At 40.1% G+C, this 19,823-nt stretch overlaps 1 protein-coding gene across 2 annotated transcripts in view; it reads right to left on the reverse strand.

Moving 5' to 3' along the window:
* MAP4K5 (mitogen-activated protein kinase kinase kinase kinase 5) overlaps positions 1-19,823 on the reverse strand; it is a 176,488-nt gene that overhangs the window by 130,339 nt on the left and 26,326 nt on the right. For both annotated transcript variants that reach the window (XM_020991307.2, XM_078150348.1), the window contains one exon: positions 3,122-3,179. In XM_020991307.2, coding sequence (XP_020846966.1) covers positions 3,122-3,179 — 58 coding nt within the window. The remainder of the gene's footprint in view (positions 1-3,121; positions 3,180-19,823) is intronic.

Consider the following 19,823-nt stretch of genomic DNA (forward strand, 5'->3'; position numbering starts at 1 on the left):
GGGAAGAGGAGGTAAAAGAAGAAAAGAACCGGAAACTAAAGGAGGGTGTCCATCAACTGGGGAAGCATAAGGAAAGAAGAGAAGAAAATTTTGAAAAAAATTCATGCATGTTGCATCTGTTGTGTAACAGAGTTAAAGTTGTAGTGATTATGTTATTTTCCAAATAAATACACAAAATGCAAGTGATAATCAATAAGCGGTCAAGTCGGCCAACAAGTCAAATGCTGGCAGATGAACCTGTCATATATTGTTGGGAAGTCCAGCATGCATCGGCAAGAATAGTGTGCGTGCAATAACTCATTTACAATATGATACTATACAGTTACATGACACAATATTGCATCATCAAAATTTCAAAGCAGGAAGAACCCCATAATTTTACAATAAATTACTAAATTTAAGGTGTGTCTTTTTTTTAAATTATGTGTTTTGAAATGATGCAAATTTAAAAAAAAAATTAAAGAGTAAAAGAAACTAGATTTCCAGGGGGAAACTGAGTAAATTTTTTTTTTTGAAAAGGGGGCAGTAGGCCAAATAAGTTTGGTAACCTCTGCTCTAGAACATGCTACCCATCTCCTGACGGAGAGGGAATACACTCAAAGTGCAGAAGTAAAAGAACATTTTTGCACATGGTCACTGTGTAAATTTGTTTCATTTGACTATGCTTATTTGTTAAAAGAATTTTTTCTTTGTGTTTTTGATGACAGGGAAAGGGTAGTTGAGGGTAATGAAGGGGATGCCAAAAAAAAAAAAGACAAGGGCTATTTTAAAACATACACAGGAAAGAACAAAAGGAAGTTCAGAAAAAAGCATAGAAAGTAGAGCACTGAATTTACTCTCTACTTTTTTAAAAGCAAGGATTCATGATTTCATATACAATCCTCTTTTGGCATTCTATTTTGTATATGGGAATGTTCTTTTCTTTGTTCACTAAGTTCAGATTCAAGAAATAAACTTAAATAAGGAAAATAAAGGTGATGTTAAGGAGTTTTTCTACAACCCCACAAAGTGTGAAAGAGTTCCTTAATAAACTTTCTATAACAAAATGATAGAGCAATGGCCAGTAAATGAACACTGTTATCACACAGAGAATATCTAATGACTGACTGAGAAAAATCAGTCTTGTCCCTTAACTTCATGATTTCCTCCAGCTGTATTCAGCAGTGCCTGAGTAGGAGCAAAGGAGGCAAATGAGAGCTGGAATTTGGCAAAGTATGTTTGATATTAAGGACAATTCATCAAAGTATTCAAGAGCACAATATAGTGTAGAATTAAACCAGTTCAAAGGGTCAAAACTGGGAAGGGAGGAGAATATAGTCACAGCTAAGATACCTGACTAGTACTAAGGGATAGAGATCACAACGAGTAGGTTTAGGAAGAGTGAGACATAGGGAGAGATGGAAAGATAAAAGATCATGATCAGTTAAAGGAAAACTTAAAATTCTTGAACAAAGAAGTGGAATATACCTGGTTCATGCAAGATCAAAGATAATGTTGTCTCTGTGTAGAAAAGTATAGCAAGTGATTTGAATAGACTGAGGAACTGGGGAGTTAGGGTATTTGAGGGAATATCAACATATATGTTTGAAGTTTCCTAGAATGAACAAAAAGAATTGGAACAGAGAGGAAGACTGTAATCTAGGCACTAAAGTCATCAAGAAAACAGGAAGAATATACTGAAGATTAAATACAGCTACCAGAACCCAGACTGAGTGATAACTTTGGATTGAATAAACCTCAAAAGAGAAGTTTCTGAGTGATAGAGGGAGAACCTGGAAGTGGCAATAGAGAACAAGGAGTATGCAATTCCCCCTACCAAGTCCAGTGAATAACAAGCTGGGGACACAGGATCATCATGAGGTAATGAAATTACAAAGGACTTTTAAAGGTTCATGACATAACAAAAGTTTACTTTGAACTGCAATTTTTCTCATTAACTACATTCATGACACCTTATTTGGTGTACCCATTGATATTCCAATATTGTAAACTCTGATTTATCAGTAAAAAGTTTTAATTAAAGGATATTTTCGAAGACATCCAATTAATTTATAACATACATTGTACTACACTTAAAAATACTAAGCCAGACTGGCTTTCTTCCTCAATCCAAAGCAAAATTGAACAGTAAAGTCAATGATGCATGTGATATGAAACAATTCAAAGGCAGAGAATGACTCATATTTCCATGATTCTATGAATCATATTTCCATCACAATCAAATGCATACTGTAGGAGCCCTGGAACTAAATGTTAGAAGAGACAGTAAAACTATTAAAATAACTTGTACCTCCCAGGAAATAAAAAGGATATTGTTTGTCATCCCAGAATATAGTCTGGAAAGACTCCACCATTTGCTATTTCAATTATATGCCTAGCTAATTACATAAACAATGTTCTAAGTGATGTCTGAAACCCAAAATGTTTTAAATACTCCAAAAGTAGAATCAGGGACACATTATGTATCCGTGTTTTCTCTATATGTTAAAGTTCATACATCTACAAGAGGTAGGATGTTCTTTGTTTTATCAAGTGAAAAAATGAAAATTTTATTCAATTAAAGGCAACTTTTCTTACTTGATATTAACAGACCAATATTGGTTATTATTTCTAGCAATGATAAAATTATGTTGGTGTTTGCTATTTTTAACCTAAGATTAATAAACAAGTGGTAGATTTCTGTTGGTTGATTTCCCCCCACTTTTACACAAAAAGATGACAAAATGATGTAAATCAATCATTTAGTTGAGAATACAATTATCAGTTGTGTTGTATGACCTATTAATTTTGAAATTACAAAGTGATATTTTATTTTTATTTACAAACCCTCAGCATGTACAATAAGCAAATTTTGAATTCTGTTCATTTTCTAATTAAAGATCATATCCATATATAAACCATGTTTAACCATAAACCAAGAAGCATAAGAAATTTAACTCGGCTTTAATAAATGATGCATATTTATCTTGTTGAAACATCTAAAAGCACACTGATGTAATTTAGGAAGGAGGAAAACATAAAGGCAAGAAGATACAGGAAATGCTTTTTTAAAAAATTACATTTGTTCATTCACTCCAGTAGAAAAATATGCATGAATAGTTTTGAAGGATATGAAACTTACCAGGCTCCAATTTGATGATTTTTACTGCAGCCAACTCTCCTGTATGCAAATTTCTAGCCTAAAATGAAAATAAATTTTTAAAAATTATTACAAAAACATAGTAACTTTGTCAATCTTTCTTTTTACCTTATAAGAAGACTAGATTATGAAAATCAATTCAGCAATTTCATCATGTTCTTTGTTTTAGAATATTAGGAAATGAGGACTGTTACAATGATTGGTACAAAATATAAAGGCATGAAATATAAAACAAAATAACACAGTACACTTCAGTTACTAAAATGAATTATATTATCAGAAACAGTACAAAAACAAAGGGAAAAGTCATATACTTCAACTTCCACTAATCTCCTAGGTTATCTGATTAGCAGACATCCAGAGTAACTTAATGGACATTATGATTTTTAGCTTTGAAATAAGAAAATATTTGTCTCATATAAGCATACCCAGAACTATTATATTTGCACACATCATTAAGTCAATTCTACATAAAGCTGTAAAGACAACTGGTGAACATGAACAGCATACTAGGACAGCTGGGAGGCATAAAGTTGTATAACAGAAGGCCCCTGGCTCCCTGCTTTTTGAGCATGTGCAGATACTCTGCTATGGATTCTGGCCTACTAGCTGCCTAGTGAACAGAAGTCACTTTGACAGGCTGTGGAGCCAGAACAGGGTGCATTCAGAAGTCTCCAACCAGCCACAACAACTCTCCTTCTGTGCTGCTTTCCTCACCTAAGATGTGGTGAGACAGAGATGCTGTAAGCCCCTCTGGGGAGAAAGGCTCAAGGTTTTTATCTCTATCTAAGGCCAACATATGACCCATGAACACAGGCCTTTGTTCTTTGCTTCTGTGTTTGTGTTCTTTCTAGATTTTAGGTGGAGTCCTCGAGACAGCTAAAACAACCTTTAGAATTTTAAAATGTCACAACAGTGAGCCACTGAAAGTCTGGAAGCTAGTGTGTCCATTGCTAGGTTTTGCAGCCCAGCCGCAAAAAAGCACTGAGGTTCTAACTCAACAGGGGCTGAGGTGCAGACTCATCCAAAAGGTATTCTGCATTTGTAAGGGAATTCGGTGGAACTAATGCTTTAAGTTAAATCCTGACCTCCCTAAGTACTGAGATGTACAGGGAAAAGTACCCCTAGATGTTGAAGGAAATGTTAGTATTTCTGTCTTACTCTATCTTCCCACTAAATGTCCTTTGTACAAGACAACTGGTATTAATTGGTTAAATGAAACTAATGGGAACTCAAAGTGATAGCATTAGAAAAAGTCATATCATCTTTACAGGGTATATATAAGCCCCTAAATGGGCACTATAGCCAGCCTTTGCTATAGGAGAGTGAATCCAGGGTCTCACTCCATAATCAAAGAAAACCTGGTTATTATAAATAACATGTGCTACCCATTATCACTTTCATAATCAATTAGGTAGCCTCTACTTTTAAAACTTAAAATTATAAATTTCTAAATAGTTACTCCTATATGATGAAATAAATGTTTAAATAAATATTTATCTGATCAACTAATTTTTAACCTAGAACAAAGGCCAATGTTCATGAAGCAAAAAATCTATATTATGCAGGTCAAATTCAATATAATTTTAATAGGATGTGAAAATTTTAATCATCTTACGACAATTCTTAGGATATTTCTTAAGACAAATTAACCTGGTTTCCCTTTTCAGTCATCCTCTGAGTAATTCCACCAACCCCTGGAGTTGTAAGGTTAACAATCCTTCATTTTAAGGCCAAAAAGGAATCTGTGCATTCAGATTCCAGAAGGGATGAGAAAGTCACTTTGGTGAATGGCAGGAAAAAAGACTCAAGGGTCACACAGGAAAAAAAAGATACATACATAGGAATTTTTCTTTAATAAAAAAAATACATTCATTTGATTCTTAATAACAAACAATAGATAATTAATATTCAATAAAAGAAACACTAAAAAAAGGTCAGTTTCTATCTTGGCCAATTAAATGGGGAAAGGGAAATAAAGGAGAGAAAAGAGGAGTGAAATAAAGAGTGAAAAGAAAGTGAAAGAATATAAGAGGAATCATACAGTCACAGATGTAGTATTTGAAAAAACTTTCACAGTCATGTAGTCAGACTCTTCATTCAACAATAAATGGCAAACTAGGATTTGAACCCCTGTTCTCAGACTCCAAATTCAGAAAACATTCATTACACTGTGAGCTCCAAAACAGCAGTAACTGATTTCCTGCCTTTCTTTGCATCTCAAGAGCTTAACACATTACCTGGTATATATATAGTAGGCCCTTAATAAATGCTTATTGGCCTTGACTAACATTCCATTTACTAGGACACAGAAGGGGAGCAACAGCATCATTATTCCATATTTTTGCTACATTAGAGCTAAGTAAATCTATTTTTGGCAATGGTTAATGACTTCCTAGCACCTTATTTCATGTCCAAAAGAAACATGAACTAACAGGGTACCAGCATAAGGGTCACCCCTAACAGATGGAATCCTACCAAATTCCTTCTACTATCAAATATGGTTTTGATAATCCCAACAGAATCACAACAGAGAAAACTACTAGTTACTAACCCAATGAACACAGATACAAAAATTGTAAATAAAATAACAAAATGACTAAAGAAACATATCAAAAGATTATGTTCTAGGACCAGACTGGATTCATACAAGAATTACAGGGTTGATTCAATATTATAACTATAAACATAAAAAACACAACAACAAAAATCATGTCATATCAATAAATGCCAAATAAAAGATTTTAGGGGCAGCTAGGTGGTACAGTGGATACAGCACCGGCCCTGAAGTCAGGAGGACCTGAGTTCAAATATGGCCTCAGACCAAACACTTGACACTTACTAGCTGTGTGACCCTGGGCAAGTCATTTAACCCCAATTGCCTAAAAAAAATTTTAAAAATAAAAACTTTTAACAAAATACTAGAAAACAAAGGAATTAGTAGAACCTTCCTAAATATGGTGAATACTATTGACCTAAAAGCAAGATCCAATATTATATTTGATAGTGCTAGTAATGCTAATTATAGCAGTGAAAACAAGAAAAAGAAATATGAAATAAACACAGGCAAAGAGAAAACACAGTTATCACTTTTTGAAGATTCAATGTTGATTTATATAGACGACCCTAGAGAAACTAAAAAATTATTGAAATAATAACTTCAGCAAAGTTTCTAAAAGTTTCTAAACAAAACCCAAAATGAAGAGATAGAAATAACTACAGAATACAGACTACAAATACATAAAAAAATAAAATTTAAAAATGCACCTGGATTAAAAGAAATAAAACTGATTTACAATATCAAACCATTTAAGTAAAAAAGAATCTGGTGAAAAAATAAATTAGACAAAGAAGAAAATATCTTTTGGATCTATGGTTAGGGGAGAGGGGAGAGTTCTTCGCTAAAGGAACAGAGAGGATTAGAGAAAAGAAAATGGACAATTTTAGTTCCATAAAATGAAAAGCTTGTGCAAAACCAAAACCAATGCAGCTAAAATTAGAAGAGAAACAGTTAAAAATTAGAAGAGAAACAGTTAACTAGGATAAATTCTCTACAGCAAGTTTCTTTGATAAATGCCCTATTTCTCAGATATATAAGGAACCGATTCAAATTGCAAGGGCAGTGCACATTTCAATCTTCTGCATTGATCCTTCTCCACTAGGGGAAAGTCACTTTTAATTCACAAAATTCAATTCTTTGTTACTGTTTTGAAAATTAACTGAGTTCTAAGGAAATCCCCTAGTATAACGTGGAGGTGGCTTAAATTACTAGTCTGGAAGACCCAGGGATAGCATAGTCAGTGATCCTAAAAGACAATTCACCACAATTACCAAAGTGCAGTCTGAAGGACACAAAGCATATTCCCATTGGTCTCTTATTGCTAAATGTTCACAAATAGTTAATTCACCAGTCAGTCCCCCAGGGTTTGGTTGGAGAAAGTGTCATGTTAAAACAGCTATCGCTGGGAAAGGCAGCACCAGAAGCATCATCACAGACACAGGGGCCAGCCAGTGCTTATCTTCCTCTGCATTATCCATCTGTCTATCCCCACCCCCTATTCTACTTGCCTCTCTCATCTCTCCCCCTCCCTCCATCATCCAGTTCCAAAAACTTCCCATCATGTTATGAGCTAGGTCTAACTCAGGAAAGTTTCCTGGTAGTTTAGGTAAGAAACTGGGGGAAAAAATATGAGACACTCAATCCATTTAACAAAAAATTTACTTAGGCAGAAGGACAGTCAGGGCATTGATTCAATTGAGTATCCCTTCGAACTTTTTGCTCATGCTACAAATTTATGGTCTGAAGGCTGGTAAGAGGTAGGAAGGGATAGAGGCACTCTAATCTAGTCATGTCCCAGATGTTTTGTATCCAGGTGATGAGGAAGTTCCTTTAATGCCCTGAGTCTTAGTCCCCTGAGCCAATCAAATCTCAAGGGCAGTTTCAATACTTCATGAAGAAAAACTATCCCAAGAGAAGTGTGATTCTTAGGATACTGCTCCCAACAGATGGCTCCTAGTAGTTCTTCCAGATCCAGGGACCTAAACTCATTTAGAATGCTGCCAGCCCATCTCCTTGCTTGTTTATCCAGGTTGCTAACATTTATGTCCTAACCTTCCGTGTTCAAAGGCCATTGTGCTCAGAAGAGAAAATAAAAGCAAAATAGAACCTGGCCACCGGAATTTCTCATAATCCCATCTATGTTGAGTAGTGGCATCACATTTCAGGAAGGAGTAGAAGTTGGCAACTCAAAGAAGGGCACTCATGATAGGAGGGTCCTCAAAACCATACCATAGGAAGATGGGCTGAAGGAGTTCTAGAGATGTTTGGTCTGGGGAAGAGAAAACTTGAGAACAGGATACAATTACGTATTTGAAGAGCTGTCATGTGACAAAGATTTAGACTTGTTCCGCTTTGCTTCAGAAAGAAAAATTAGAACTGTCAGTAAACAAAAATGGAATATAAAGCTTTGGAGAAAAAGCTGGACTTGGCATGGACACTGTAGAAAGGAATCTTTGTCAAGGAAAATGGTAGAACTAAATAGCCTCTCAAGTTCCTTTGAATTATAAGATTCTGTGACTACTCTAAATAATGCTTAACTTTAGGGATTCAGAGACATCTCAGGCCTTAACCCCTTCCTGAAGATCCCAGGGCAATCCAAAGCTACATTGACTGGCCTTTAAGTGCTGATTGAGGGAAGAATAGACCAGTTCCAGAATGATCCTAATTAAACTACTAGAGCCCCCAACTCTAGAGGCTCCAGGATGAGTGTCAGAAAATAAACTGCCTACTTGCCATTACTGGTCATTACAATATCTGCTCTGACCTACTTAATGAAGTTGTTGTAAAAATAAAATAAGATCATATAGATCACACTTTAAAAAAAGTAAAATCCTTATATCATTGCAATTAATAACAGCAACAGACATTCACATAAAAACACTACATTTTCAAAGGTATTGTTCTCACCAAAAAACCTTTTGAGGTAGGGAATATGAATGAGGAAACTGCAAAGAGATTAAGGAGCTTGCCTGGTGTCACACAGCTAGTGTCATAGCTAGAATTCAAACCCAGGTGTCCTGACTGTCTAGCATCCTTTCTACTATACCATATAGACTCTCCCAATAAATATAATTATTTGTGAAAACAGCATGACATAAGGGATAGAATACTGGGCTTAGAGTCTGGAAGACCTGGGTTCAGGAACCTGGTGACCCTAGAATCTCTGTCAGCTTCAGTTTCCTCCGCTGCAAATCGGGGATAACAATAGCACCGGGTTGCTGTGAGGATCAATGTGAGCATTATGTAAAAACACTCTGTAAACCTTAAACTGCTATATAAGTGTCTGTTCTTATTTTTAATCTTTGCCCACAGCATGCAAATGAATGTTTCTGCCCCGAAACAAGTAGTGACATTGTTTTACTTTCCAACAGTCAAACGGAAGGATTTTTTCATTACATTTCAGTTACACAGCTTAAAAGAAAGCATTTTTAAAAATGCCATTGATACAATTTTGGAGTTGGAAGGGACTTCAGAAGCCATGTAGCCCTACTTATACCTGAACACCATTCAAATAAAGGGCCATTCAATTCCACAAATACTTAATAATCAGGAATTTTTCTAAGTCAATCAATTCCACTTCCTGCCAGTTAATATTTCCCCTAAATCTACTTCTTTGAAACTTCCACCCAGTGCTCCAAGTTCTCTCTTCTGGAACCAAGCACAACTATTTCTCCTCTGAGTAACTAATTTCATTATAACTGGATCATATTAAGGGGAAGTACTGACTATAACAATATTTACTGTCATGATAGCCAACCTGCAATACACATTTGCAGAGCTTTATTTTTAAAAAGGCCCTTTTTGGGGGGGAGGGGGGACACACCTTGGGCTATATAAACAACAGGATTTCAAGTTCTGATTTTATGACTTTTAAATAAACCATGAAAAAAATTCACCAAACATCCACCTAAACATAAACTCAATCTAATAAATATGTATTAAGCACCTGCAGTACTTATTTACTTAACACAGTGCCAGGTACTATGCTAATCTTCAGGGATACAAATACAGAAAAAAAGCAGTCCCTGCCTTCAAGGAGCTTACAATCTACTGGGGGTAGAACAACTCAGGTTTGGGGTAGAGGAGAGATCTTGTTCCGAGGATCTGAAACCAGTCAGGGCAGAAGATGTAGAGGGAAGTGACTCCAAAAGTTAAGTTTCTGCCCTCTATAAAGCAGCGGGAGGAGATTGGTATTCGGCCTTCTAGCCTTCCAATCAGAGGGGCAAAGAGGCTGAGAGGGGCTAAGGTGTCCGTCAAGGCTTAAGTTAGCAGTATTAGTACTGAGTTTATAAGGGATGAGTTTATCCCAGGAGAGGTTTCTTGGTCCATGGAACAGGGCAGCAGATGCAGAGCTAAAGCTTGATAGACAGGACTGAGGCTGAGTGACAATGCAAAATTGATCTTGGTAGTCCTATACTATCCTTCACTACTCTTCCTTTCTCAAACCCCAGTACCACCAACATACTAAGTTAGAAGTAATTTTCTGGAAAGCGTTTTGGATAGACACACTGAAAAAAGGACAATTTAAGTGGACCTGTGAGAGTCAGTTAAAGGTTAAATTTCCACAGAGAAAAGAGATTAATGCAGAGATTTAAAGAACAGCTCCAGCAAGTAGTACACTGTAGGTGGGCTCGAGCTTAACCAATGAAAAGTACGCTGGTTCCAAAAAGACCCCAAAATCAAGACAAGGGTTGAGCCAGTTCAGACCAGTTAGGGTCAACCTGAGGACACCTGAAAAAATGTTAGTGCGCCTGCTTAATGAACTTCATTACTATTATTATTTGACACACCTTGAATAAAATTAGAGCCTCATTAACGAGTCATTGGACGTATTGATGGGGGCGGTGCCCAAGCCAAGATTTTTGCCCTTTGCCCCAAAGGGAATCTGATTCCTATTTGTCTACAGGCCCCAGACACTCATCTCCCTTTAAAAGCCTTAGCTTACTTTTTAATCTTATTCAGATGAGCCTTTGTCCTAAAAGAACCAGGCTCCCTTTTGTCTGAGCCCCAGAAAGGCCTTACTCTGGTCTCAAATGGTTGCTTATCGACTCCCCTTATTTCCCTTTGAAAGTCCTAGCCCCACCTTGATCTTGTGCAGATGCCTTCCTGTTCCCTCCATTAGCTATTCCCATTGTCTATTCAATCTCTCAGACCTTCCAATCAGAATTCTCACCTAGACCCACCCAAAGTTACTTAAGTGTATAAAAATTCCACCCTGGCCCCCATTCAGATGCTGAGAATTTCAAGCTCAAAAGGTTGAGAACCTCTCATGCCTGCCCGTCTTTACGGGTGTCACCTGGCCAATGCGATTTATCACTAATAAGCTTTTCCTCTGGCTGAAGATTTGAGTTGAATTCATTCAGCAGGGCCTGGTACCTCGATTTTGGGTTTGAAGCACCCCAAAAGTCCTAGACCTCTTTATATGGTTCCTTGACCCGGAAAAACTGCTAAATCTCAAAGTCACGACTGGTAAGCCTCCCCCTTCCCAATTCCTTTGTTGTCTTATGGTTGGGAGGGGGATTTCCAAGCACCTAGCTAGGCTTGGTTTGGAAGGGTTTTCCGGCCTGATCTCTCAGGTCCCTGTAAGTCAGACAGCTACGAGGCTGTCTCGAACTCCGCCTGACACTCCCAGGCTTTTCGGTACAGTGGCTCTGCTTGAGCACTTGGACAAGGGTAATACCTTCCTTAGCATAGAGGACGGACTCCCCATCAGGAAGCTTAGGTCCACTCCTCTCAGTTCTCTCAGCGCTAGGGAATTGGGAAACTGTTGGATATTCTTGTTTTTCTTTTTCCTTTCCCCTAAGCCCGCAATGGGTCAATCCTCTTCAATTCCCAAGAATTCACCTTTGGGCTGTCTTTCACAGAATTGGAAAAGTTTTAGCTTTTGTAAAGAACTTCTAAAAATGCACCAGCTTTTTCTTTTTAACACTGTTTGGCCTCAGTGTCACCTGGAAAATTATGAGGCATGGCCCCTTTTTGGGACATTACGGGTAAAGACCCTCTCAGAGTTAGAAAAATATTGCTGCAGAGAAAGAAAATGGGTGGAGATTTCTTAATGGCTTTTGTTGAGCTTTCTAGAGACCCCATTCTCAGAAAGGGTTGGAGAGTGGGGATCAAATGGACCTTTTGGATGATCCTCTTCTTATGCCTCCCAGGGTTCTGACAACCCCTCTTCCCAACCTCCATCGGCACCACCTCCCCAATACCTATCTCCACCCCATTCTCCTCCAGCCTCCCCGGCTGTTCCCCACAGACCTCTCCTGCTCCCCATTCTCCCTTGACCCCTGCATTTCCCTATTCTGCCCGTTTCCCATGCCCTCACCTCCTTGCCCATCCCCCCTTTTCCTTGGTTCTCCTTCCCTTTTCCTCTGGCTCCTGCATTTCCCTTCCAAGCCCCTGCTCTAGAGGCTGCTCCTACTCAGGCCTTGAGCAAGGGTCTTGCCCCAGCCTCTACTTCCGAAGAGACCCCAGCTGAAGCTCCGGACAAAGGTCTCGACTCCGTGCCTCCTCCCCAGACCTCGACTTCCGATGGGACCCCCTACTCAGGCTACAGAGGAGGGTCTCGCCTTGGCTTCTTCTCCCCTGATCCCTCCCCCTCCTCCGGTGTCAGGTAATCTTCCCCCCTTGTCAGCCAGATTCCTTGGCCTTGCCAGTTCAGCTGGCACTTTCCAGGCCCTCACTCATGAGAAGTGGGACTTCCTATCTCCCTCCCTCGCAAGCCCCTGCTCCTGCAGGGCCGTCAGGCCTTTTTCCTTTGAGGGAAGTACCTGCCTCTCCTAATGGGACACTTAGGGTGCACCTTCCATTCTCCATTTCAGATCTCACCCAGATTAAGGAAAGGCTGGGTCGATACTCTGAAGATCCCACCAAATTTACTGAGGGCTTCAGGGATGTGTCCTTACAATTCGAACTTTCTTGGGGTGATTTGCATGCCCTCTTCTCCACCTGTTGTACCCCTGAGGAGAGGAAGAGAATCTGGGAACAAGCCCAAAACTTTGGGGATCGCTTTGCTAGCAATAACCCCACAAAATACCCCCCAGGAACAGCTGCTGTTCCTGCTAGTGATCCGGGGTGGGATTATCAGAAGAGTGAGGATAGGGGAAAGAGAGACTTACATGATAATTTGCCTGTTAGAAGCCCTGAAAACGGCCTTTCAAAAGTAGGTAAACTTTCAAAAGATTAAGGGAATTACTCAGGAAGAAAAGGAAAATCCTGCCCTTTTCCAAGATAGGCTAGTAGAAGGCTTTAAAAAGTATACGAATTTAGACCCTGACTCTACAGAAGGGGCAGCAAATCCTTAGCATGTATTTCATTAACCAATCTGCCCTAGATATTAGGAGAAAATTACAGAAATTGGCAAAGGGACCCCAAACACCTCAGGCCCAGTTACTGGAGACTGCCTTTGGAGTCTTCAGCAACAGAGACTTAGCTGGGAAGGCAGAGGGCAAAGAACATGCCCTATTCCTGGCTGCTGCCATGGTCAGGAAAAGACCCAAGGGTGTTCCTGGCAACTTGGGCAGTGGGAAAACCTGCTTTCGATGCCACCATGAAGGTCACTGGTCCAAGGAGTGCTCCACCAGGGCGCCCTCTTGGAGGAAGCCCCCAAGACAGACACCTCCAGAACCTTGCCCAAGATGTGACCACCAGGGACACTGGAAGAAGGATTGTCCCCAAGGTAGGAGAAGTGGTAGAGCAGCCCCCCAAGTACCCTGTCCTCCAGTTTTCTCAAGACTGGGGGAGGACAAGGGAAGCCTGGGTGCGGGCCACACTCCCACTTTCTCCATCTCTCTCACCAAGCCCTGGGCAGAAATCGAGGCTGAAGGTAAGGTTACCCACTTTCTCATGGCTATGTTCTTTGCTTTAACCAATTAATCTGGCCCTATTCGCTCCTTGACCCATCCGGTCATGGGCATTCCAGAGGTAACTGAGGGATGTCTCCAGACATACCCCTCCCCCCCTGCTTATTTGAGAATCTGTTGTTTAAACACTCCTCCCTTATGCTCTCCTTGCCCCTGCCCCCTCCTTGGGGAGCCAGTTTTCTCTAGTTAAGGTTCCCATCTCCCTTTTTCCTCTGTGTGCCAGACCTCCCCATGCTCCCCTGGAAGCGTGGGAGACAACTCGGGATACTTTTGCAACCCCTGTTGTTCACCTCCAAGACCCTAAAGTATTTTCCTATCGCTGTATTTGTAGCCCCACCCCAAGAGGCTTCTTTGTCCCCTGCCTCAGGAGTGCTTAATTTCTTGGGACCTCAAGGCTATAGGGTCTCTTTGAACAAAGTTCCCAGTCTGTAAAGTTTCTGGTCCAGGAACTCCCTGTCCCAGCCACTAAGAAACAATTTGGAACTTTTCTAGGCATGGATAGATTTTGTAGACTCGATCTCTGATAAAAGTTTGATTGTTAAGCCCCTTTAGGACTGTCCTCTGGGCCCTGACTCACTCCCTCAAGAGTGTGGCCCAGACCAGACTAAATCTTTTGTGTTTTTAAAATCTAAATTGACCTCCACACCCCTAAATCAGTCCTTAGGAGCCGCTGGAAAGCCGGCAAGCTTCCTTGCGGTGGCTGCCACAGTCATTCTAATTGAGGAAGCCTCTAAATTTGCATCTGGCCTCCAAAAGTGGGGAAATATTTCCATAGTGAAATGGGAAGCTCTTTAGAACACTCCCACCTACACCCACACGTTAACTGTCATCTCCACAAAGCCCCCCTCCCCAATACGACTTTCTCAGAAGTTTATGCTTTCCACTTCTCTGTGGGCTACTCTGTCTGTATCCACACCTTGCTTCCCCACAGGGGAATATTCCCTTACTTGGGAGACAAGCTCCAAGGCCACTAGACAAGTTAACACCCCTGTGGAGGAAGGGCTTGTTAGAGTTTCTGCTAATATTTTGACCTATGCAGACACCACTAGTGACAAGAATTTCGGGGAAGAGGTGAAACTAAGTGCCAACACACTAGACTACTGCCTTGGTCACTCAATGTTTGACACCCTACAAAGTAGACTTTGGGGTGTGCAACCTTGGATTTTTAGCACCCCCCCTTCTTCATTTTCAATGCCAAACAGCCCACAGTCTCTAACTTAAAGGCAAAACATGGATTTTGGGGAAATGTCTCTTAAAAAGGGAGCACACTATCTTATGTCCTGGAATAACCTACAACACGACCATATTCTCTCTAACCTTATACAGACGATATACCAGTTGGCAAAAGTGACTGTTCATGGTGTCCGGGAAATGCAGCAATCTCTGGATTCCTTAGCAAAAGTAATTCTAGAAATAGAATAGCCCTGAACTACTTGCTTGTCTCCAGTGGGGGTGTATGTGCTTTAGCAAACACACATTGTTGCACATATGACAACTCTGGGCATCCGATAGAGTTCTGCACTGGTCATATTTTGGAAAAAGCTAGTTGGATGCAAGAAATTCACAATAACTTTAGTACTCCAAAATCTTCATGGGAGACCTGGCTTCTTCCTGTACTGGCCCCTATTCTCTTTCCACTACTGATCATACTTCTCTTGTTTGGTCTATGTTTACTAAATATTCTTGCCAGATTCCTTTCTTCTAGGGTCGAAACTGTCAGCTTCCAGATGACTGCTCAGGCTGTATACCAACCCAAGGTCTCTAGTCCACTGAACCTGGCATCATCCAGGTTTTGAAGTTTGACCCCTCAGATGGGACCCACAGAGGCAGGGGACAGCTCTGCGACCTTTGCCCCTCTCACCAAAAGAATTTGGTTCCAATTTGTTTGATGGGGGGAATGATGGGTTCGGGGCCCAAGCCAAGATCTTTGCCCCTTGCCCCAAAGGGAATCTGACTCCCAAGTCTACAGGCCCCACACCCTCATCTCCCTTTGAAAACCTTAGCCTTACCTTTTAATCTTATTTAGATTCGCCTTTGCCCTAAAAGAATCTGCCTCCCTTTTGTCTGCCCCAGAAAGGCCTTACTCTGGTCTCAAATGGTTGCTTGACTCCCCTTATCTCCTTTTGAAAGTCCTAGCCCCACCCTTTGATCTTGTGCAGATGCCTTTCAAACTTGTGCCTTCCTGTTCCCTCCATTAGCCTATTCCCAGGAATTCTCACCTTAGACCCTTTTCCCAGCCTCCCCTTCTCTGCCCACCCAAAGTTAACTTCAGTATACAAAAATTCCACCCTGACCCCCATTCAGACCCTGAGAATCTCAAGCTCAAAAGGTTGAGACTTCTCTTGCCTCCCAGTCCTCACGGGCGTTAAATGATTGAGAATCTCTCATGCTCACTCAGTCCTTATGGGTGTCACTTGGCCCATGCAATCACTGATAAACTTTTCCTCTGGCTGAAGATTTGAGTTGAATTCATTCAGCAGGGTACAGTGATCTTGGGGTCCCAGCACCCGAAAAGTTCTAGACCTCTTAATTCCCAAGACTACCTCATTAGCCCCACTGATCTGCTTTTTTAGCTAAGGCAGTTCATTAACATGATATTTCCTCCTGAACCCAAGATATGCTGTCCTGCAAATACACATTAAGCTTATGGGGCAGAGGGATATGAGATTAAAGTGCACTGGAACTGAGTATAGGGAACAAAAGGTAACTTAGAACTCTAGGACCTCCCCATAATTTCTTTTATTACAGATGCTCCACTTCTCAGCTTGACTCTGTGATGGACAGATAGTGTTGACTGGATGGGTCATTTTGCTGCTGTAACACTTCAGGCATCTTGCTTGGGCTTCTCACCAGCCTCATGTACTGGTTTGGACTTGGAAGATTGCCCAGCTCCCGGATCCTGCTACTTTTAGGCACTGAGCCACTGGTTGGCTGCTGGACTGGACCAGGAAGGTCATTTTCAGCTTCTGAGCCGCCAGATAGAGCTGGACAGGTTGCTTAGTGTATATGCCAAACTCACCATTAAGTATGCTAAATAGTGTGATGGAAACACTAAATCAGACTTAGAGTTATCAATGCATTATCTGTTCAATAATTCATACCTCAGACCCTCTAGAAATAAAGTGAAGAGGTCTAGGACTTTGGGTGCTGCCTGAATGAATAGGAAAAGTTTATTAGTGATAAAACACCCAGGCTAGGTGACCCGGAAAGCTTTTGGGTTTGAGAGATTCTCAACGGCAGAATGGGGCAGGGTGGATCTTAAATGGTAAAATAACTTTGGGTGGCCAGAGAAGGGGTGCTGGGAAAAAGGTCTAGGTGAGAATTCTAATTGGGGAGATCTAAAATGGGAAGAGCATTTGTCAAAGGGAAAATAAGAGGAGTGAACTGTTTATGGGGCCTGTAGACAGATGGGAGCCAGAGTGCCTTTAGGGTAAAGTGGGGGGTGTGGGGACCACCAAACTCATTCTTAAAAGGTCAGTTGTTACCTACTTAAGATAAAACAAAGACTAACAGGTATGTCTTCTTTACAGCAATATATTGCTGTATCCATTACATTTGATCCATTACATTTGACTGTCTGTGGTTGGTTAAGTCATTAGGTTTCTGGGCTCTGCATCTCAGGGTTGATCCACTTAGCTTCTCTGGGGCTTGCTTTTTGATGATCAAATTGTATGGTAGTGACTAGATTGGAAGGAAGCTTCCCTTTTGATGTCTTTTCAGGTTTGTTAGGAGTGGGAGAATTCATTCATGGTTCCCCACCTAGGCTTGGGGCAAAGGTATGAAGAGCCAGGTGCTTCTGTTTTCCTCTGTCTCCAAGTGGCTTGGCCAGGGTCACACAGCTAGAGTAACTGAGTCCAGATTTGAAATTTGTTTTTTAATCTTTCCCTACTTCAGGGTTTTCTCCGATCTTCTCAATATGGCTAAAGTACTGACCTTTATGGACTTATCTGCTGGGTGATTTAGTATGCTGTCCAGATTTACCCTAGCTTTCCTTCCTAAGGAGCAGTGTGCTTGATCATCTGGGATGATCTTTGAGCAGAAGAATATAAAATATTCTCCCTCTATTTAACTAACAGGAAGCGATGGAAGTCCTTTTTCTCTTTGACTCATTAATTCCAGATTTTGACTCCTCCCGTCTGGCATGATGCCTCAGAATCTATTAGGAAAGGGAATGTTTCCTTTTTTCCCCCCATTTCAACATTTCTTTCTGAAACCTGTTTCTAGCTTTTGTGGAGGGGACTCTTCACATGTACAGTCAGTTGTGGTTTCCCTTTCTAGGGAGGTTTTAGCCTAAAAATGACCAACTAAAAAGCTTTAATGAGATTATTTTAGAAGGAACGTTTGTCATCCTATATTAACATATTCTTAACTATAACAGTAAACATAAATTGGGCTTCCTTAGACCAGCCCAAAGTTTTATTTTGGTAAGTCAGGTTTAAGACACTCCCACTAACGCGCCCCCCCCCCAAAAAACAACCAACCCTAAGACGAGTGTTTTGGGAATTAGGGACTTTGGTTGATAAAAGTGTGTGGTTCCTAAGAAAGACAAATGAAATAGATTGTTTGATACGTTTTACTTTCTCTCCATGCTAGTTGGAGTCCAGAACTGACTCGATTAGGGGTGCCCAATTTATATGTCAAGGCCCAGGGGCTGCCAACTTCCAAATTAGATCACTCTCAGCAGATGTAGTCAGAAGAGATCAATTCAGGCCAGGATAAAAAGACTGAATATGAAAGTGCGCTGAGTGCAGGAATAATTTTTCACAATCGTGAAAGGCCAAGTATGGGGTGGGGGGGGGCGGCCGGTGGTGTCTAGCCTCCCTGCACCTGCACTATATTCATTCATTTTTTTTTATCATAGGGATTAGTTTCCCTCAGAGTCCCTTTGGATTTTGCAAGACATAGCTGTGATAAATATTTCCTTTAATTTTCCTGATGTCCCAATCACATTTGAAACAACAAAATATGTGTGAGAACGTTGGAGTTATACTTCCACTTTTCTTTTAAACAGAGATATCTTTTAGCTGTTGTGTTAAGCTTTACAAACTGCACAAGAATAGGAGGAATACATTTTGATCACCAACCCTGCTCTCATTAGATGTTGTTCTAACTAAAAAACAAGCAAGACTTCTTTGCAATTTTGTTTAAAAAATCTTCAAGTCAAAAAATGCTCATAAGGGGCTCCACTGGACACATTTACAAAACTGAGTTCCTCCGTGTGACATTAAAAGTATGTAGAAACTGAGGTCTTAAAACCATTTATTTGGGAGGAAAACATAAGACTCCCTTAACCGAAATTTCATTGGTTTTTTGAGTCATGTTGAAAGAATTTAGTTTTCATTTATTGTGTATATTTGTATATTTTCTGCATCGTTCACTAAGAGCTTTCACTGTTTTACTGCATTGTAAATTTCTTTGAATCCTACAATTTGAATTCCAGTTAACAAAAATCTCGTTTTGTATTAGGACCCAATACTGGAAAATGCAAACAATATACCTTTATGGCAACCCTGTCATCTCAATTAATTTGCACTGTTTTACTTTGCATTTCTAGTTTACTTTTTATCATCATCTGATAGCTTTCTTGTTGGTCTCCCTGCTAGAATTTTCTCTCTCCTCCTGGCATTTCTTCAGATCACAGCTAAACTACATCTTCTCCAAGAAGAATAGTCGTTAATATTGTGCCTTCTCTTTGTGTTATGTTTGTCCTCTTGGTATCTTTTTCATACATATGTTGTATGTTATCTCCCCCCTTTAAGTGACTCTTTGAGATGAAACCAAAAAACTTAGTGCTCTAAAGTTAAACACTTCAAGGTTAAATATATGAAAAGATTATGTGTACATGTCTTCGGGTGATATGCTTTCTCCCCCCCCCATTTAGGATCTGATTTTGTAAGAAATGATACAAATCCCAGCATTGTAATGAATTTACTGTCTGAATATTTTAACTCTAAAGTTGTACAGTTTAATTTCTGAAAGATCTCTTTAATGAGCTGAATCTGTAGAGTCTCTGTTTAGGAAATGCATTTTTTCTTTCTAAAAGACCTCAGTGCCTTTCATTATAAAAGAGCCTGGTACAGCTTTCTGTCTTAGAAATCTGGCTGGAAAGTTACAGTGTTTGAACAATTGCCCCATCAGTTTTTCATTTTGGTGGAACAGGATATCATCAAAGCAGAGCATAAAATTAGGTGTTTTCCTCTATCACCAGGGTTTTTAATTTTCTATTCTTTCCTTACCTTTTTACTGCTGTAGCTAGTAGGAAATG

The sequence above is a fragment of the Phascolarctos cinereus genome, unplaced genomic scaffold (assembly GCF_003287225.1).
Source record: "Phascolarctos cinereus isolate Bilbo 61053 unplaced genomic scaffold, phaCin_HiC Scaffold_2;HRSCAF=192, whole genome shotgun sequence".
Taxonomy (NCBI): Eukaryota; Metazoa; Chordata; class Mammalia; order Diprotodontia; family Phascolarctidae; genus Phascolarctos; species Phascolarctos cinereus.